The sequence below is a fragment of the Hyperolius riggenbachi genome, chromosome 1 (genome assembly GCF_040937935.1).
Source record: "Hyperolius riggenbachi isolate aHypRig1 chromosome 1, aHypRig1.pri, whole genome shotgun sequence".
NCBI classification, from domain to species: Eukaryota; Metazoa; Chordata; class Amphibia; order Anura; family Hyperoliidae; genus Hyperolius; species Hyperolius riggenbachi.
This window is the reverse complement of record NC_090646.1, coordinates 256882402-256900608: the sequence shown is the minus strand read 5'-3', so window position 1 is coordinate 256900608 and position 18207 is coordinate 256882402. Positions and strand designations below refer to the sequence as shown.

Here is an 18207-nt window from a genome sequence, read left to right as displayed (position 1 = left end):
GTTAAGAGCTAACATACAGTCCCTATCTTGTTCGTTAAACAGAGACTACCTGTATACAGATATACACCGATGGATATCCTCTATAATAAAACCCAAACTGTCGCTGCATCCAGCAGCTGTTCCTGTGTCCCAGGTTTTTTGTTACTGCGCATGTGCGCAGTAATGGACAGCTGGATTGGACCAGGAAGCGAGGCGGACGAGCGAGGTGGACGGGTGCGGGCAGGCAAGCGAGGTGGGCGGGTGCGGGCGGGCGCATGTGCACTGGCGGCGGCCGGAAAAAGACCTAGAGCCCGTTGTTAAAACGGGCTTGGGTCTACTAGTAGCGAATAAAACAAAAGGCGTATTTCAGCTCTGTTCATGGAAAGTAACATGCCCACTAGGTGAGGCAGTACAGAAGCATTTCCAGCCTGTAGAGTAGTGACATGGTCTGTTTCCATGGAGGAAAAAGGACAGGCAAGGGAAAGACACACAACGGAGAGGGCACGGTGAGAAAGAAACAACAAATGCCCTCGGCCTGAGCTCAACTGCAAAGTTGACCCTCCACCAGTCTAGTGTGTGTAAGAAGCTTAGGGAGGTCACGACTTAAGTTAATTAATGAAACTAAGACGTTTACCTTATTTTCTTAATATTTGTCTTATAAAATAAGTAAAACATACTGCTTCATTTATTATTTGCTGTTAGTATACTCAAGCCCAACTACACCCAAGATTGAACAGGGAAAAATCTAATATCAATCAGGATGAGTGAATATTATTCTAAGCAACACGATTCCTTCAGAATAAAGCCTTATTCCATTTGTTGGCTTTAGATGGGCTTTACATTACATGCCTATTGACCCTGGCCCATTCCCTGGTGAAGCATTTTAATGGCGTACGAGAGGAATCGGTGCGGGAGACTTGGGTGCAGGATACAGCCGGTATATGGCTTATCCTGCTGCTGCACAAGTCCCGGCCGTATTACATACTATTTCCCCTTCAGGCCGCCATGGATGGTGGGGAATGAAATAATTCGGCTTCCAGCATTGCTGGAAGCCGAATTATTGTGTTTTAAAAGTAACTTTAGCTCCATCTTCTGATGGCGCCGAAGTTACTCCGTGTGACCCAAGTCTCCTGCGCTGGATTCACTGTGTTCGTTTTAATGAAATACACTCATTGAGGTCTTACGTAACTGTCCTTTATACTAATAGACACAACTGCTACTACTTACCAACACGTGGAACCTTAATACAGTGTGTGACCCACTTCCCTTTAACCAAAGTGGGACAGGTGACATTATTTGTTTTTCCAGTGCCAAGCTGACCATGTTCTCCACATCCAAATGCATAGAGGAGCCCTGAAGAAGGCACAAAGGCGATGGTGTGCTGTCTGCAAATATAAAAAAAGGATATTCCAAAAGTGTATGCGGATAACATTACAACATAAAAATGTACTATTTAATACCCGTTATGCACGCTTTGGATCTACAAATTCAGGGAAACAACTCTTGTCTGTGAAAGCACAATGTATGGATATGTGGATATTACGCCACTACATGTACAAATTGGGACATGGGATTTGATCACTCTTCCCGAGCATGTTATAGGTGAACCAGACTATCGCAAGCCGTATTCAGCCTGTTCCCTACTCTGTGTCAGCCATAATAGGACAACGGTGACAAAGGCAGAGATTAACAACCTCCCAGGCGTTATGATTATTTCTGGATTTTAGTGTCTAAAAGCAGTGCAATTTTTTCACACGCCTTAGACCCCTAAAAATCATACCGCTTGATAGATCTGCGGAAGCCCTGCACATTACACACCTCCCATGGATCCAATTCGGGGTTACCCCTTTGAGCTACGGATTTCCAGCCCGAGTCTGAGTCGGGATTACTGCTAAGGATTGCTTCCCACTTACCCTTAAAGCAGAAGGAATCCTAGGCAATAAATATTTCTGGGTGTGGATTTAGGGCTCTTTCACTATACTTTCCCTGGTTTCTCTAAATGTTGTCAGCATAAATAAGCAATTCTTACAATAAGGATGTAATGAAGGGACTGCTAGTCTCCCAGCAAGACTGAAATTTCACTTGACAAACCTATTCAATATATATTTGTTTTCACAAGTTTTATTTTTGCAGTTCTGCTGGATGAGACTACATCATCCTTGCACACATACAGATAAGTGTGGCTGAACCAAGCATTAACCTAGTGGGACATCCTTGAAACAGATGCAACTCTAATTGTCGTGCCTACAGGTAAGTCCCTCCAATGGAGACACCTATGGAGCACAAAGACACTGTACCTGATGGGAAATCCGGAGCTGCAGATACAAATACATCATTATGTTTTATTGACATATATGGTTTTGCAACACACCCTGCTTGAGTTTGACCAGACTATGACATTTCTATTCAGGTCTGACTTGCAAAACAAGTTCTGAAAATATAAAATGTTCCATTCGACCAAGCACACTAATTAATCACCAGTCTGTGACAGATCAACATAGATTCTCTTAAAGAGGAACTCCAGTGAAAATAATGTAATAAAAAGGTGCTTCATTTTTACAATAAATTATGTATAAATGATTTAGTCAATGTTTGCCCATTGTAAAATCTTTTAAATCCCTAATTTACATTCTGACATTTATTACATGGTGACATTTTTACTGTTGGCAGGTGATGTAGCTGCTGCATGCTTTTTTGGCAGTTGGAAACAGCTGTAAACAGCTATTTGCCACAATGCAACAAGGTTCACAGACAGGAAACTTCCAGGAGTACCACGGTACTCAAGAGTTTCTTGTGGGAGGAGTTTCACCACAATATCAGTCATACAGCACCCCGATGGTCTGTTTGTGAAAAGGAATAGATTTCTCATGTAAAAGGGGGTATCAACTACTGATTGGGAGAAAGTTCTATTCTTGGTCGGAGTTTCTCTTTAAAATAACAAATTGTGAGGACAGGAAGCCATTTTAGGTAATCTGCTCTTTGACACTCCTGACTCAAACTACCCACAAATTAGCATACAGGAAAACACATAGCCAGGCTACGATTTCAGTAACTCATAATCACTACTGTGGGGTCACCTCCATTGACTTTCATTAGCCTAGCACTTTTGGAACAGCTGGTGATTCCAAAACGCTGCTAAAAGGGCTCTAGTGGACAAAGGGAAGCTAGCAGATAAGACAGATAAGGAACTACCTTTAAATCTTAGGCCCGGTGCACACCAAAACCCGCTAGCAGATCTGCAAAATGCTAGCAGATTTTGAAAGGCTTTTTCTTATTTTTCTGTAGCTTTTCACCTAGCATTTTGCGGTTTTGGGAAGCGTTTTTTGGTGTAGTAGATTTCATATATTGTTACAGTAAAGCTGTTACTGAACAGCTTCTGTAACAAAAACGCTTGCAAAACCGCTCTGAACTGCCGTTTTTCAGAGTGGTTTGCGTTTTTCCTATACTTTACATTAGAGGCAGAAACGCCTCCCAAAAATGCCTCACCCCGGGAGTATGTGTTTCAGCAAAACGCCTCCCGCTCTGGTATGAACCACCCCATTGACATACATTGACCAAGCGTATCCGCAGCCGCAAGCGGCTGTAAAACGCCAAAAAATCCGCTCGGTGTGCCCCAGCCCTGAATATGCTTTTTATTTTATGTAAAACCCAATCTGATCTACCCAGCACTTAGTTATCATAAAATTCTTCAAGGAAGTGTATCTGTACCAAGTTTCCCTCGCAATCCACTGTTACAGCTCCAAACAAGATAGAACAACTCATCTGAATGTGGTCATAGATTGCGGGGACACTGAATTGTTGGCCCCTTTGAAGGACATGTCCTTCCCTACAGGCCAAAAAATACATTCTGCAAGAACTTCAGTGTTGATGTATATACATGCAAGCAAGAGCCACCAAGCACAAAACACCAGACAGAAAATGCTAGATGGGACAGGCAGACAGAAATTATGCTTGGTGCTTTGTTCAGCTGAATATGTGGCCAAGAAATGACAAAAGAAAAAAAGGGCAGTTTTATTGTCAGTATTGTGTATATCGCCAAATTAATAAAAAAAAAATGTCAACATACCCGTTTGCTTTTTACACCACTTCTATAGTGCTGAACATTAATGATTATACAGTAAATGAGATGCTAACAATTTCAAGATGATGCGGTATTCATTATAAGTATTAATTTTATGCAAATGTATGCAGCTAGAAGTAAATTATCGGCTGGCGGGGGTATGGCTTTGAGCTGCTTTTTAGCTCCTCGGCTGGGAGTACAGGAGTTTAGCTACACTGTAGCTGAACTCCAGGTTTTATGTAGGTAGAGGGGGGTTAGTATTAAGGTGGGCATTAACGATACCCAATCATCTCATTTGATCGGAAAATTATTATTCAGGACACCTACCGGAAAGGAAGACTGCTAAACAATATGATCAGATTAATGGAATCGATTTGTTTTATGACCTTTTATTAGTTATTATAAAAAACTGCATTACAGACAACTTCACTCACTGCAGGCACTGATGTATAGACTTGGGAGAGAACCATAATTCTTACAGTGGAAAATAAAACAAAAACAGAACTGTACATCTCTATCTCAGAGCGTTGGTTAGCACACTACAGCAATACTGCTTTTCTACAATAAGAGGTAATAATCTCATTAGTAGAGAGGTGATGAAATTATGAAAACTACTATAAAGTTTTCCAAATCAACTGTCAAACCCTTATGACAGATGCTTACAGTTACTAGTTAGTTACTACTTAATACTGTAAAAATGTTAGGCTTTCTGACTGTAACACATGATGCTATAGGTGTCACAAATATTCAAAGTTTCATCCCGACGTGTCCTGACCTGAGAGTTTGGGAACCACTGTTCTATGACAACCTTCAAACAAATGGCTATACCAAAAACAATGTGTATGTGTCACATTTGGCTTTCTTGACACAGTTTCACTGGAGCGTGCATGTTCAGTATTTACTCATGCACAAATACACAATATCTGCACCCTAAAAATAGGCCTACAAATTTTCCATCTGTATTCCTATTATTAATGAAAATGGTTTGAAACTGAACTTGTCCTCACAGTGAAACAACTAGCTAGTGTTTTAGCAGGAATAATGTATTAATGGCTATTTGCTCCCACCTCCATAGGGTTCTGCAGGAAGGTGGACCACAAGAGGTAGGGTAAATGGCAGCCTGGACCGTGCCCCCTCCAATACAATGATATAGGACGTGGGCAAGTGCTCCAGTCAATACATGGCTACAGAAGGATAGGAGTGCCACCCTGGCTCTTCCTACAGATTGCTGCAGGTGGAAGGAAAAATAGCAAAATAAGCCATGCCCCCTCCCAAAATGCGCTGCAGAAGGTAAGGTGAGTGGCAGCCTAAGCTGTGAGAAACAGTGGAGTGGTAACCTGGACCTTGCCCCTCCCATAGGATTCTGCTGAGGAAGTTACGCTAAGTGGCAACATTAGCTATAACTCCTCTCATAATGTTACCAAGTCGCAGTGTAGGCCAGGTCCCTTCAAATAGGTACTGCAGAATGCTACAGGGTTCTGCAATGACATAGAATGGGGCAACCCAAGGATGTAAGCCTGGACAGAGTTAAAAAAAATAGTGTGTTTTTGTGGAGTGACTGTGTAGTTTACGTACCCTTTTTACCTTTCTAAACAATATTTCATTATGACTAGTCGTTAATATTTAGCCGGCTCACCTGCCACATGCGATCTGAGATACTTCACTGCCCATGAGCTCGAGGACACGCCTGGGATTGATTTCATTATGAAGAGAGTCATGCCCCAGCTGCCCACAGCCTCCAGCTCCAAATGTAAAAAGCCCTCCGGTCTATAAAAAGTAAACAGCATAGGCCTTTTTGAGTTTTATAAAACAGATAGTATGGTAAAAGATAACAAGATCACCTTTAAGTCATTACCTTTGTTAGGACAGCTGTATGCTCTTCCCCACAGCTTATATACACAACCTTCTGGGTCCGCAAGGGTTTTACTTGACAGGGGGATTCTCGCACTGCAATGGTAGGTACATGTTACTTCATGCATACATTTTTCCACACACTGCTAGTTGGGATAAAGTAACGGACGTTTTTAGCGCTGACTTGTCAAGCATTAGCATTTGGATGAACAGCAGTGACAGATAGTTTTTTTTTATATATTAATATGCTTTGCATGATACATTATATATGTTCCATTCAGTCACCTATATTTTCCAGAGATTATTTTATGAGTATATCTTTTTATGAGGATTATTTGATTTATGATCTGAATAATTATTAATATCCTTTGTACTTAAAGAGACACTGAAGCGGGAAAAAAATTATGATATTATGATTTGTATGTGTAGTACAGCTAAGACATAAAACATTAAGATCAGATACATCAGTATAATTGTTTCCAGTACAGGAAGAGTTAAGAAACTGCAGTTGTTATCTCTATGCAAAAAAGCCATTAAGCTCTACGACTTTCAAAGTCGTGGAGAGGGCTGTCTTCTGACTTTTATTATCTCAACTATAAGTGAACAGTTTTCTTTTTCTCTGCCAGAGTAGAGGTCATTAGTTCACAGACTGCTCTGAAAGAATCATTTTGAATGCAGAGTGTTGTGTAATCTGCACATAATATAGAATGATGCAATGTTAGAAAACACACTATATACCTGAAAATAAAAATATGAGAATATTTTCTTTGCTGCTAATCTTCTAGTAATTATTCATAGTACACAACCAATCCATTATATCATATATTTTTTTTTCGCTTCAGTGTCTCTTTAACGTAATACATTTTAACATACATCTCCATCTACTTTATTGCCAGTTTATGAGACATTAATGCTATTATGATGTTCTAAGTTTTAGTTCTGAGTGCATTTCTTTTGAGATGTTTTACAGGCACACTACTGACCTAAAGACTCGAGGTTTAACTCCCAAAATGCATTGGGGTTTTTTTTTTACTGTGCTCAATAAATGTCTTATTGCCAGTTTATAGGTTCGTCCCCTGATTTGGAGGTAAGCCAACACTTACCTCAATTTAATCTGTTTTAAATCATTGTATCAATTCTTGGGCAACTCTTATCATGCAAGTGCTATACGAATCGAGAGTACAGTCTCCATACACACTTGCAGTGGTTGCTTTAGGTGTAACCCTGGTTTGTGATTACTCCTCCTTCCTCGTGTCATTAAAATGTACCTATTGCCTGACATACTACACCATCTGGGGCTATTAGTGTCCCCTGAGATTTTTCTAGAAGGTTTTTTTAATCATTCAGACCAGCCTCCTAAGTGTACTGTAATTGTGATTTAAAGTCAGAAGATAACACTAGCCTTTAGATTGTAAGCTCGCACGGGCAGGGCTCTCTCACCCTTTTGTGTCTTGGAATTTGTTACTCAGTCTGTAGCTTGCACTCTGACTGTTATACATGTTATTCATCATGTTACATTTGTCATGGTAATTATCCATTCTGTATTGTGTACCGGTGTCCATATATTAATGTTGCCTGTATTATGTATCTTATATTTGTTTTTATTACATTTACAAGAAATGGTTAGATGGCTACAAGAACAAATTTAAAAAGGTACAGAGACTACATGCAGTCACCTTATGGGTCTTCTGGATAGCTTACTGGTACTGGCCCCTTTGATGTGGGATTTGACAAGATTTCATATCCCAGCTATAGCCAGTAAAGAGTCTTTGGGCAAAGCTCCCTAATGATCCTAGTCGTCCACGGAGCGTGCCTTTGAGTCCGCCAGGTGAAAAGAACAATATAAATGTTCTGTATCTTGTCTGATTGAATTATGTGCATGTTACTAAAAAGCATTAGGTAATAAAACACTAGGTATAAGGACTGTGTATGTGAGCTAAGCCTTACAATTTATAAAATGCAGAATTTGTTTTAAGTGAATGGGCCTTAGAGTTCAATAATAATTATAATAATTCTACCATTTGTATACTGCTTCTCTCATGTTGGACTCAAAGTGCTTGAGAGCTGCAGTCACTAAGTGGCATGCTCAGTAGTCCACCTTGCAGTGTAAGGGAGGTCTTGCCTAAGGACTCCTTACTGAACAGGTATTGGCTTACTGAACAGGAAGAGCTGAGAGGCAAGCCCTGGTCCCTTAACCAGTACACTGTTGGTGCTCTTAACCAGTACACTGTTGAGCAGATTTATATTTTATAAATCACAGAAGAAACGTTGCACTTTAGATAAGTATCTGTACCTGCCTGAACCAATAGCTGATGTTTATTGGCATATAACCAACTACTAACCTACTGGCTCCATTTTGGAATCATTAACCAGGAGTCTGGGAATGGATTTGTCATAATGGTGTTAATAGGCTTCTAAGTCTATGTGCATTGTACTAATACCTTGAGGCATATCCCTTCATGCTCTTTAACAGATTTGGGGGTTTTAAATTGTTGGGTGAAGGAAGCGATATGCAGTGGCATACATGAAAAACGAGCATGCCCCAAGATTTGGTCACAATGGATACATCTCCATAAATTCAGTATGTACTAACATTTGAGCTTCTCTGGCCAGTGACAACACATCTGAACACACAGCTCTTCATAGATCCAAATATTGGAGGATGGCTAGGTGGAGGGTACTCTTGACCCCACAAGGGGGTATGTGGGTGGTAATGCTTTTTGTTGGGGTCAAGTAGATTTTTTTTGTAAGAACCAACAAAATAAACTATAAAAGGGTTTGTAATTTTGGCTAAAATAAATATGTTGTGCACCATGCTATTTTAGTCCTTTGTCAATGTTTTAATCTCATGGTTAGCATTTTTCTCATTAAGCAAACATTTTCTTGGCCAGTATCCATTATCATATTGCTAGACATTTAGTTTAGTATGACGCAGGCATGTACAAATTAACGGTGACACAGTGTGTTTAAGGCCCAATAAAGCCAATTACGTTTTTTATGTAATAAAAGGCTGACATGTTAAAGATAAAGTAGGTGCAAAAAGAAAGCAAATCTTCATGCTGTGCTGCAATTAGTGAACTCAGCAGTCATAGCTGTACTCAAGAGCTGTTTCTACGGTTACATCTATTGGACTTGCTTGCTTAGCACTAGGTATTCCCACAATTCCTTAGTCAGTAGCCAGTCTTTTTACGTTTACTGCCATACACCTTATAATAGGTTAATAGCTGCATATTAATTACCTGTAAACGTAAACACAAGTTGCAGTTGCCATAAATAAAATGACAATGAATGAATACTAGAAGTAGTAATACTGCAAAAGGATTTAACCAAAATCTAAGATACTTTAAAAATGAAAAGGGGGATTTGAGGTACAATATTTATTCTGATATAATTGCCCATAAAAATACAGAAATCTACTTCAGATATACCTACAGAAAACCATCTGTCTTTTATGCATGCAGGGGTGTTTAATTTTATTAAAGTGTAATCAAAACTGTAACGCTTTGAAATTGCACTGTATGTTTTAAAATAACACTGGTAGACTTGTCTCTGTTGCGTACAACAGTCTAGGTGGAAATTATTACAAGAAAAGAGTATGCCAGTTAAAGGATACCACAACTGACATGTGGCATAATGAGATAGACATGGGTATGTACAGTGCCTAGCACACAAATAACTATGCTGTGTTCCTTTTTTTCTTTCTCTGCCTGAAAGAGGTAAATATCAGGTATGTAAGTAGCTGACTCAGTCCTGACTCAGACAGGAAGTGACTACAGTGTGACCCTCACTGATAAGAATTTCCCCCTTTTTTATCTCTTTCTTGCTCCCAGAAGCCATTTTCTTCTAGGAAAGTGTTTTATAGTTGGAATTTCTTATCAGTGAAGGTCACACTGTAGTCACTTCCTGTCTGAGTCAGGACTGAGTCAGCCACTTACATACCTGATATTTACCTCTTTCAGGCAGAGAAAGAAAAAAAAGAACACATCATAGTTATTTGTGTGCTAGGCACTGTACATACCCATGTCTATCTCATTATGCCACATGTCAGTTGTGGTATCCTTTAAGGTTGAAGAGGAGGGTAGGTGATCACTGTCTTTCAGAGTAGGGTAAGAAAAGGATGGGTCTGAATGTAGTAAGAAGCAAACGTGTTTAAGAAATGGAAGGGGAGGATTCATGCAAGTCACATGGCAAGTAACAGAAAGGTGGGCGTCAATTCGATCATGGGACAAATGAGTGTGGTCAGTATCATTGGAAGGGGAGGTGAGAGAAGGTAAGAAGATTACTTGGCAGCAACAGAGTGATTGAGGATAAAGGAATGCGAGTGCTAGATTGGAAAGAAATGACCACATACAATATAAGGGTAACAGAGACAATGGGGAAGATTTACCAAAACCAGTACAAGGAAAAATGGAGAAACGGAGCAACACTGGTGCAAAACAAGTGCAAATATGGAGAAGTTGCTCAGAGAGTCCAATCACAATTATTTCTCCGGTTTTAAGCAAAGGGGTGGGCATAAGCCTGACTGGCAAAGAAGGGTGGGCGTAATCTTGATGGGAAATAATGGGGAAAACGGAGATCAGAATCTAGGTGCCAATTGATAAGCGGAAAGTTGGAATTTGATAGATTTGGGCATAAAGTAATAACGTTAGTCAGATGGCGGATGAGTCAGTCTCACTGGGTGGGGGAAAAGAAGAAAAGAAGGCGAAAGTAGTAATTGGCAAGACTTAAAGGGGCAGTATGGTGAATTGTCTTATGATACGATCATTCAATATAACCTTTTTCTAAGTGGAGCAATGTATTGAGCTTGTACTGTTGTAGAATAAAAGTCAATTACCATAGTGCATTTGCCACATTCAGTGAAGGAGTGGCGTCGGGAGATAAACCTTACTGACGCACAGTTAGCATATACCATTGTGGAGGAGGCGGCAGCCCTGTCAGCTGTTTGTATTTTTGTTATTCTTCACCCCATTGATGATCCCGGAGAGGATTGCTCCTACTTGTAACGGCACACTTGTGCCGTTTTACACCTCCGGAGCAAAGCGGGGGTACCGCCGAGTGCTGGGGTCGCTAGGTGACCAGTAAACACTGGTCTGCAATGTGCTAAGAGCAGGAGCTGCGGCTCCATAGCCCACAGTTCCTGCTAACAATACAATGGGGGCTTTTGTAACTCACTGTGTGAGTCATGGCAAGTCACCACACACATTCTGTGCAGGCTGGGGAACTGATGCAACCATTGCGCAGCATATGATATGCAGACACCGCGCAATAACAAGGGAGCACCACTCCTCCAAAGAAAGGCAGTCACTCACCAGTACAAACAAGGAGACAGAAACACCAGTATTGAACCTTTCCAATAAAATACTCACAACGGAAGAAACACAGGTACTTTCAAAAGGTCTATCATTTTGCCCCTTTTCTAGGTTCAACAAGTTTGACTTTGAAGTTGACATGTTCAAATACGAACGGAATATGAAGCTAAGACAATTTTTTTCTAAGGAGCCTCAGAAGGAGAAAACTGCACTGGACACGCCACTCAAACTCAAAAGTAAATTTATTCCTGCAGGTCAATATCCAACTATTGAGACTTTCACCCAGACAGTCAAATACGAAGTCCTACAAGGAGTTGATCAAATACAGCCGAAACACAATCTGTCTATAGGAGAACGAGATGCCTTGAACAATCTAAAGAAAGATGACACCATAATTATAAAACCAGCGGACAAGGGTGGAGCGATCGTGGTGCTGGACTATGGAGAATATAGATCAGCGATGACATCCATGCTTAGTGATGGCGACAGCTATAAGCGCATCATGAGAAATCCCACCTCAAATATTATGTATAAGATTGACCAACTTGTTGAATTAGGTCACAAGAATGGTTGGATATCAGATACCACAAAGGAATATCTTCTTTGTGACAATCCACAAACGCCCGTTATTTACGGGTTACCAAAAGTCCATAAAGGTTTGTCTCCCTTAAAGTATAGACCGATCATTTCAGGGTCAGACTCTGCAACTCAGCCGTTGGCAAGGTATGTAGATTTTCATTTGTATTTCAAGGAAATATTGACACTGTGATACTATGCTCGATGGACATTTCTGCGTTGTACAATAGTATACCTATAGAAAAGGGATTGACTGCTGTCAGTCATTTTTTGAACAAAAGGGAAAACAAACAGGTGCCTAGTGACTATATACAACATTGTTCGGAAACAGTACTTATGAACAATTGTTTTCGTTTTGAGAATGAGTGGTTTGAACAGATCAAAGGGACGGCAATGGGAAGTTCGGCCGCACCCGCTTTCGCTAATCTCTTTATGGGGTATCTTGAAGAGACTAAAATCTACCCCAATGAACTGTATCAACAACATGTCAAATTGTGGTATAGGTTTATTGATGATGTGGTACTGTTGTGGGATGAGAATGTCCATCAGCTGGGAATGTTCTTTGATTTCTTGAATGGATTGGCAGATGGTATTGTATTTAACCCTGAGTTCTCCACTGAGAGTATTACATTTCTAGATGTCAAGATAAGTAAAGGAGAAGGGAGAAACCACCTTGTTCCAGAAACCCACAGATAGGAATAGTATTCTGAGAGCAGAAAGCTATCATCCCCCACATCTCATCAACTCATTGCCAATCTCTCAATTCCTGCGGGTCTTGAGGATCTGCAATACTGATGAGGAAAGAGATCAACAAATTTTGTTGATGCATAACAGGTTTCTTGAGAGGGGGTATAGTGAAACCATTCTGAACCGAGCGCTTGATAAAGCAAAAGAAAAGTGGGTGTGTGGCAATGAATTTAGAAATGTTCAAGCAAAACGAGAATGTGTACCATTGGTACAAAAATTTGGCTCAATGGCTACACAGATTAAGCAAGCCACACAAAAAACCACAATGTTTTAATGGCTGACAAAAAACTGGCCCCAATGATCAAAGCAAAACCCTTGTTTGCATATAGAAATTGCCAGAATATCCGCAGTACTTTGGTACAAGCGGATCCCTGGCAAAAATATATGCAGAAGGGGTTCAAGTTTTCTGAGAAAACAGGATGCTTCAAATGCCATAAATGCAACATTTGCAACTCATTGATTATTGGCGATACGTTTATTCATCCCCAAAGTGGCAAAAAATATGCCATTCGCGACTATGTAAACTGTGACACAGATCACGTGGTTTACATGCTCAAGTGTCCCTGTGGTCTGGCCTATGTAGGCATGACCACAGGCCCCTTTTAGAAACGATTTCAGCGCCATCGCAGTGATATTAGGACGATGTATGCGGCGGTAGCAAAGGGTGAAACCCCCGATGCAACAAAGCCAGTAGCATTGCATTTCTTGGAGATGAGGCATCAGGTTCATTCATTGAGAGGCATGATTATAGAACGAGTACAGGCGCCAAGGAGAGGAGGTGATCACAGACAATCCCTATTACAAAGGGAAGCATTTTGGATTTATACCCTCAATACAGTCGTACCCGGGGGTTTGAACACCAATAACAGCCTTACTTGCTTTCTGAAACAGAGGTGATCTATTGTGCTTAAGTAGCCAGTTAATATGTACAGTGTAGATAGTTTGTCTAACTTTTCATATGTACAGTGTAGATATTCCTTCTAAATCTTATATATTCTTCTTTATCCAATCCTTTAGGTGTTTGCCCTTACCCTTTCACTGTGGTGTCTTTCTGGTGGTATTATCTATTTCCTGCACCGGGTGAGTAAATATCTATAGTTGGCCCCAACAGCACCTCTTACGCAACTTTGCCTTGGCCATATCAAATATGTTATGTATTTTCCTAGGTTGAAGATGCAAAAATTGTCATTGGAGTATATGGAGGAGTGGAGCTCCCTTGTTATTGCGCAGTGTCTGCATATCATATGCTGCGCAATGGTTGCATCAGTTCCCCAGCCTGCACAGAATGTGTGTGGTGACTTGCCATGACTCACACAGTAAGTTACAAAAGCCCCCATTGTATTGTTAGCAGGAACTGTGGGCTATGGAGCTGCAGCTCCTGCTCTTAGCATATTGCAGACCAGTGTTTACTGGTCACCTAGCGACCCCAGCACTCGGCGGTACCCCCGCTTTGCTCCGGAGGTGTGGAGCGAACGAAATGACAGGGGGAGTGGTTACACACTGAAGCACGCAGTGATTGGCTGCATGATTCCGAATTGGGCGGAATCGGCATGTGGAGAACAACAATGTGACGTCAATGAGGGCGGAGCTAAGCTGCGGCGAGTGACAGCACCGGGGACCAGCGAGAATGGTCTCGCAGATGACCCGGGGCTGTTAACGGCCAGAGGGAGGCGGGACTTCCGCACCAGACGGCAGCAGCAATGATCGGGAACGCATAGTGCGGAGATGGCTTCAGCACACATTCAGGGCAGTACTGTGCTGGACTACAGCGTACCTTAACAGGTAAAGGTGTATACTGTTTAATTCTATCAAGCTGGCATAATGTGATTTATTGTCTTTGTTGGTATGAGACCACAAGAGGTCATATGCATATGAGATTACTCCAAGGATTAAGTTAATTATGCTAATTATGGTAATTATGCACATTTTTTTGGGTGGCAATTTTGAAATGGGGGTGTGGTTCAATGTGGGAAAACTGGTTTTATATCACCCTCATGTTACCATTGTTACCATGGTTACATTGTTACCATTCTGTACTGTAGCCTTGACAAAGGGGACCCCACGGACCCCAAAACGACTCGTTGGTTGTGGAATGGTGTGTCACGTTTTTTGAATAAACAGGACATGGTACATTAGAGTGTGCGGACCCTCTGGAATTTTTTGTAATAATTAAGTGGTCTACAAATTCTATATTTTACATACTGTATATACAAAAGAAAAGAAGGGGTGTCGCTCTATGGAGTTATGTAATATGGTGGAAGTGGGTAGGTCCTGCTGTGAGATATGGTTCTCATGCATATGTTTGCAGATATATACGGTGTGCTCTGTGTTTGGCAGGAGAGAAGAGCAATCTATGAAGACATGAATGAAATGGCAGGCATCGCTCTTACTGTCACACTGTATTGTAATAAAGTTCAATTACCAGCATACAACTTACAGATCCCAGATTGTGGAATTGCTCACAAGCGTAGGGGTGAGAGGTGGGTGCAAGGGGACACAGAGGACATTTAACGCCCTACAGACACTTGGTCACTTGTGAGGGATCCCAAAATCTTGGATATGCAAGTTATAGGTTGCAATTTAACCCTCAATAAAATACAGTATGATCGTTCAAGCGGTGTCCGCCTTTTTATTCACATATTCATAAATTATACATTATGTACCAATCTCTGTATGTGTGTACCAATGTTTATCACTGTAAAGTGCACGGATAATGATGGTGCTATATAAATCATTAATAATAGTAATAAATAATAATATTGTGAATGGAATGAAGTGACAGCAATTTCATTTTATTTTTTTAAATTGTGAAATTCACTTGCATTTTTTGCACTGAAATAGGAGATATGGTTTGAAAAGACAGTTTACTAGCTTCAGGATTTTCCAAGCTGAAAACGGCTCCCCGATTTCCATAATAAAAACAAAACAACAACAGTGCTTTACCTCTTTCGTCATTTAGACCAAGCTGCCCTGAGCTGTTTTTTCCCCAGCCAAAGACTGCTCCAGAAAGGGACAAGGCAAAGCTGTGGAAACCTCCAGCTGTGACCTGAGCTAGCGGAATTCCCTCCAAGGATTTTACCCGTTGTGGGCTGGACTGAGTGGCTGATCCCGGACCAAGACCCAGCTGTCCATGATTATTCTGTCCCCATGTAAATAACTGGCCATCTGGAAGAATGTAACAATGAATATATGGTACCTTTTTATTAATCAGCTGATACAGATAGATTAGTACACAGCAGAACAAAATCAACCTATTCAGGCTAACAAAAAAAAAAAAGGCAAAATGTAAGACTAAACCTTTTGGTGGTTGTCTGTATGTCCTGTAGACAAGACACTTGTCTGCCAGGCAAAAAGAACCAGATCATTCAAATGTTATCTCATGGCTATGGCTGCAGATTCTGTTGTTCACAACACGTATAAAACCTTGATATTTACTTAAAGGGAACCTAAACTGAGGATATGAATTTTTCCTTTTAAAATAACAGTTGCCTGGCTCTCCTGCTGATCCTTTGTCTCATATACTTTCAGCCACAGCCAAGCATGCAGAACAGGTGCTCTGGCTGAAGTCAGACTGGATTAGCTGCATGCTTGTTTCAGGTGTGCGATTCAGCCACTACTTCAGCCAAAGAGATCAGCAGGACTGACAAGCAACTGGTATTGTTTAAAGGAAACCAGAGATCAACACTATTAAAAGATTTATACATACCTGGGGCTTCCTCCAGCCCCATCCACACAGATCCCTCCCACGCCGCCGTCCCCAGTCTTCTCCGTCTTCTGTACCGGGTCCCGTAACTTTGGCCAGCCTGCGCAGTACTATTCTCCACCGGAGAGAGAGCACTGTGCTTGCGCAGACTGGCCGTGACTGGACAAAGTTACAGTACCCGGTACAGAAGACGGAGAAGACTGAGGACGGTGGCGTGGGAACGATCCGTGCGGATGGGGCTGGAGGAAGCCCCAGGTATATATAAATCTTTTAATAGTGTTTATCTTTGGTACACTTTAAAACAAAACATCCATATCCCTCTCAGTTAAGGTTCCCTTTAATTTGCTCTCATAAGAAATAAATAAATAACTTTGACACAACTAGAACATTTAAAGTGAACCTTAAGTCAGAAAAAAAAATGAGTTTTACTCACCTGGGGCTTCTACCAGCCCCCTGCAGCAGTCCTGTGCCCTCGCAGCCACTCACTAATCCTCTGGTCCCCCGCTGGCAGGGTGAAACGAAACAAACGAAACTAGCTGGCAGCGGGGGACCAGAGGATTAGTGAGTGGCTGCGAGGGCACAGGACTGGTAGAAGCCCCAGGTGAGTAAAACTCATTTTTTTTTACTGACTTAAGTGTCTCTTTAAGAAGGTTCAAATATTTTGGAAGAAAAATCGATATAAAATCGATCGAGCATATAAACAACTTAACGTATCCCTGACATTAGTTGAACCTAGTCACATTTTTTTTGTTTTCAATATTTTTACTGAAGGTGCCAACTAACGACACATTGATGAATGTACAATCTTACCAAATCTATCAAGTAGAAGGGTAAACTAATTGAATATACTTTATCCACTTGAGGACCGCGGTGTTAAACCCCCCTAGTGACCAGGCCATTTTTTGCTAAATGGGCCACTGCAGCTTTAAGGCCTCGCTGCAGGGCCGCACAACTCAGCACACAAGTGATCCCTCCCCACCAACAGAGCTTTCTGTTGGTGGGGTTTGATTGCTTCCCCAGTGTTTATTTATTTTTTTGTAAAAAAAAATTTTTTTAAATAAATGTACTTCTTTTTTTTAAAATAATTTTCCCTACCTCCCTCCCCCAGTCAGCCTATCACAGTGGATCGCTCCTGTGTCCCCCAGGGAGACAGCCGTGTCACACGGTAGTTCTTGCTATAATTTTCTTGTAGGCGGCAGCTGCTATACCAGAATGGGCACAATATACAGATTCAAACAGTTATAAATTGTAGATTCAAAGAGATAATCTACACTATACAGTGCATCCAGAAAGTATTCACAGCGCATCACTGTTTCCACATTTTGTTATGTTACAGCCTTATTTCAAAATTTATTACATTCATTTTTTCCCTCAGAATTCTACACACAACACCCCATAATGACAATGTGGAAAATGTTTACTTGAGATTTTGGCAAATGTATTTAAAATAAAAAACTCTTAATGAAAAAAATTGCCTAACTGTATCTATTTAACTGCTTAATAGTCTCTGTTAATTGTTTTAGGATATGTCTCTTCAAATATCCACTTTACGCCACTTTTTTCTTTCATCTAACAGCCTATTTACAATGTTGTGGTGCAGACCGTGCCTCAGGAAGTTTTCATGGGAGGGGCTATGTCTTAGGCTGTGCCCTGTGAGTGTCTATTGGCTGCACGATGACTCTGGCTTGGTAAGTATACATGGGTGTATTTCTACTTTACACCTGTGTCCCGAAATGTCTGGTGACTTGTCTGACTCCTTTATACGGATTGGTGGTGGTAGAGGCTTGATTTACAGAAACTCCCTTTCTGGCTGCTCCAGCTGGGGGACAGACCATGACTTAAAGTGATTTTAAGTTTATTTTGTTGTTCGCTTTCAAATTGTAATCGCTAAGCTAATAAAGTTATCTGAGAAAAAATTATTGGTGGTATAGGCCTTTTGTTGGAATTTTTTTTTGTTTCTTTCTCTGAGTACAGTCATTTAT

The 18207-nt window shown here is 40.9% G+C and overlaps 1 protein-coding gene across 1 annotated transcript in view; it reads right to left on the bottom strand.

Annotated features, from left to right (window-relative positions):
- The window catches only part of HERC3 (HECT and RLD domain containing E3 ubiquitin protein ligase 3), a 126268-nt gene that overhangs the window by 68951 nt on the left and 39110 nt on the right, over positions 1–18207 (bottom strand). Inside the window, exons 5-8 of the mRNA XM_068233196.1 lie at positions 15466–15687; positions 5895–5986; positions 5676–5806; positions 1207–1364 (exon numbers count right to left, since the gene is read on the bottom strand). Coding sequence (XP_068089297.1) covers positions 1207–1364; positions 5676–5806; positions 5895–5986; positions 15466–15687 — 603 coding nt within the window. The remainder of the gene's footprint in view (positions 1–1206; positions 1365–5675; positions 5807–5894; positions 5987–15465; positions 15688–18207) is intronic.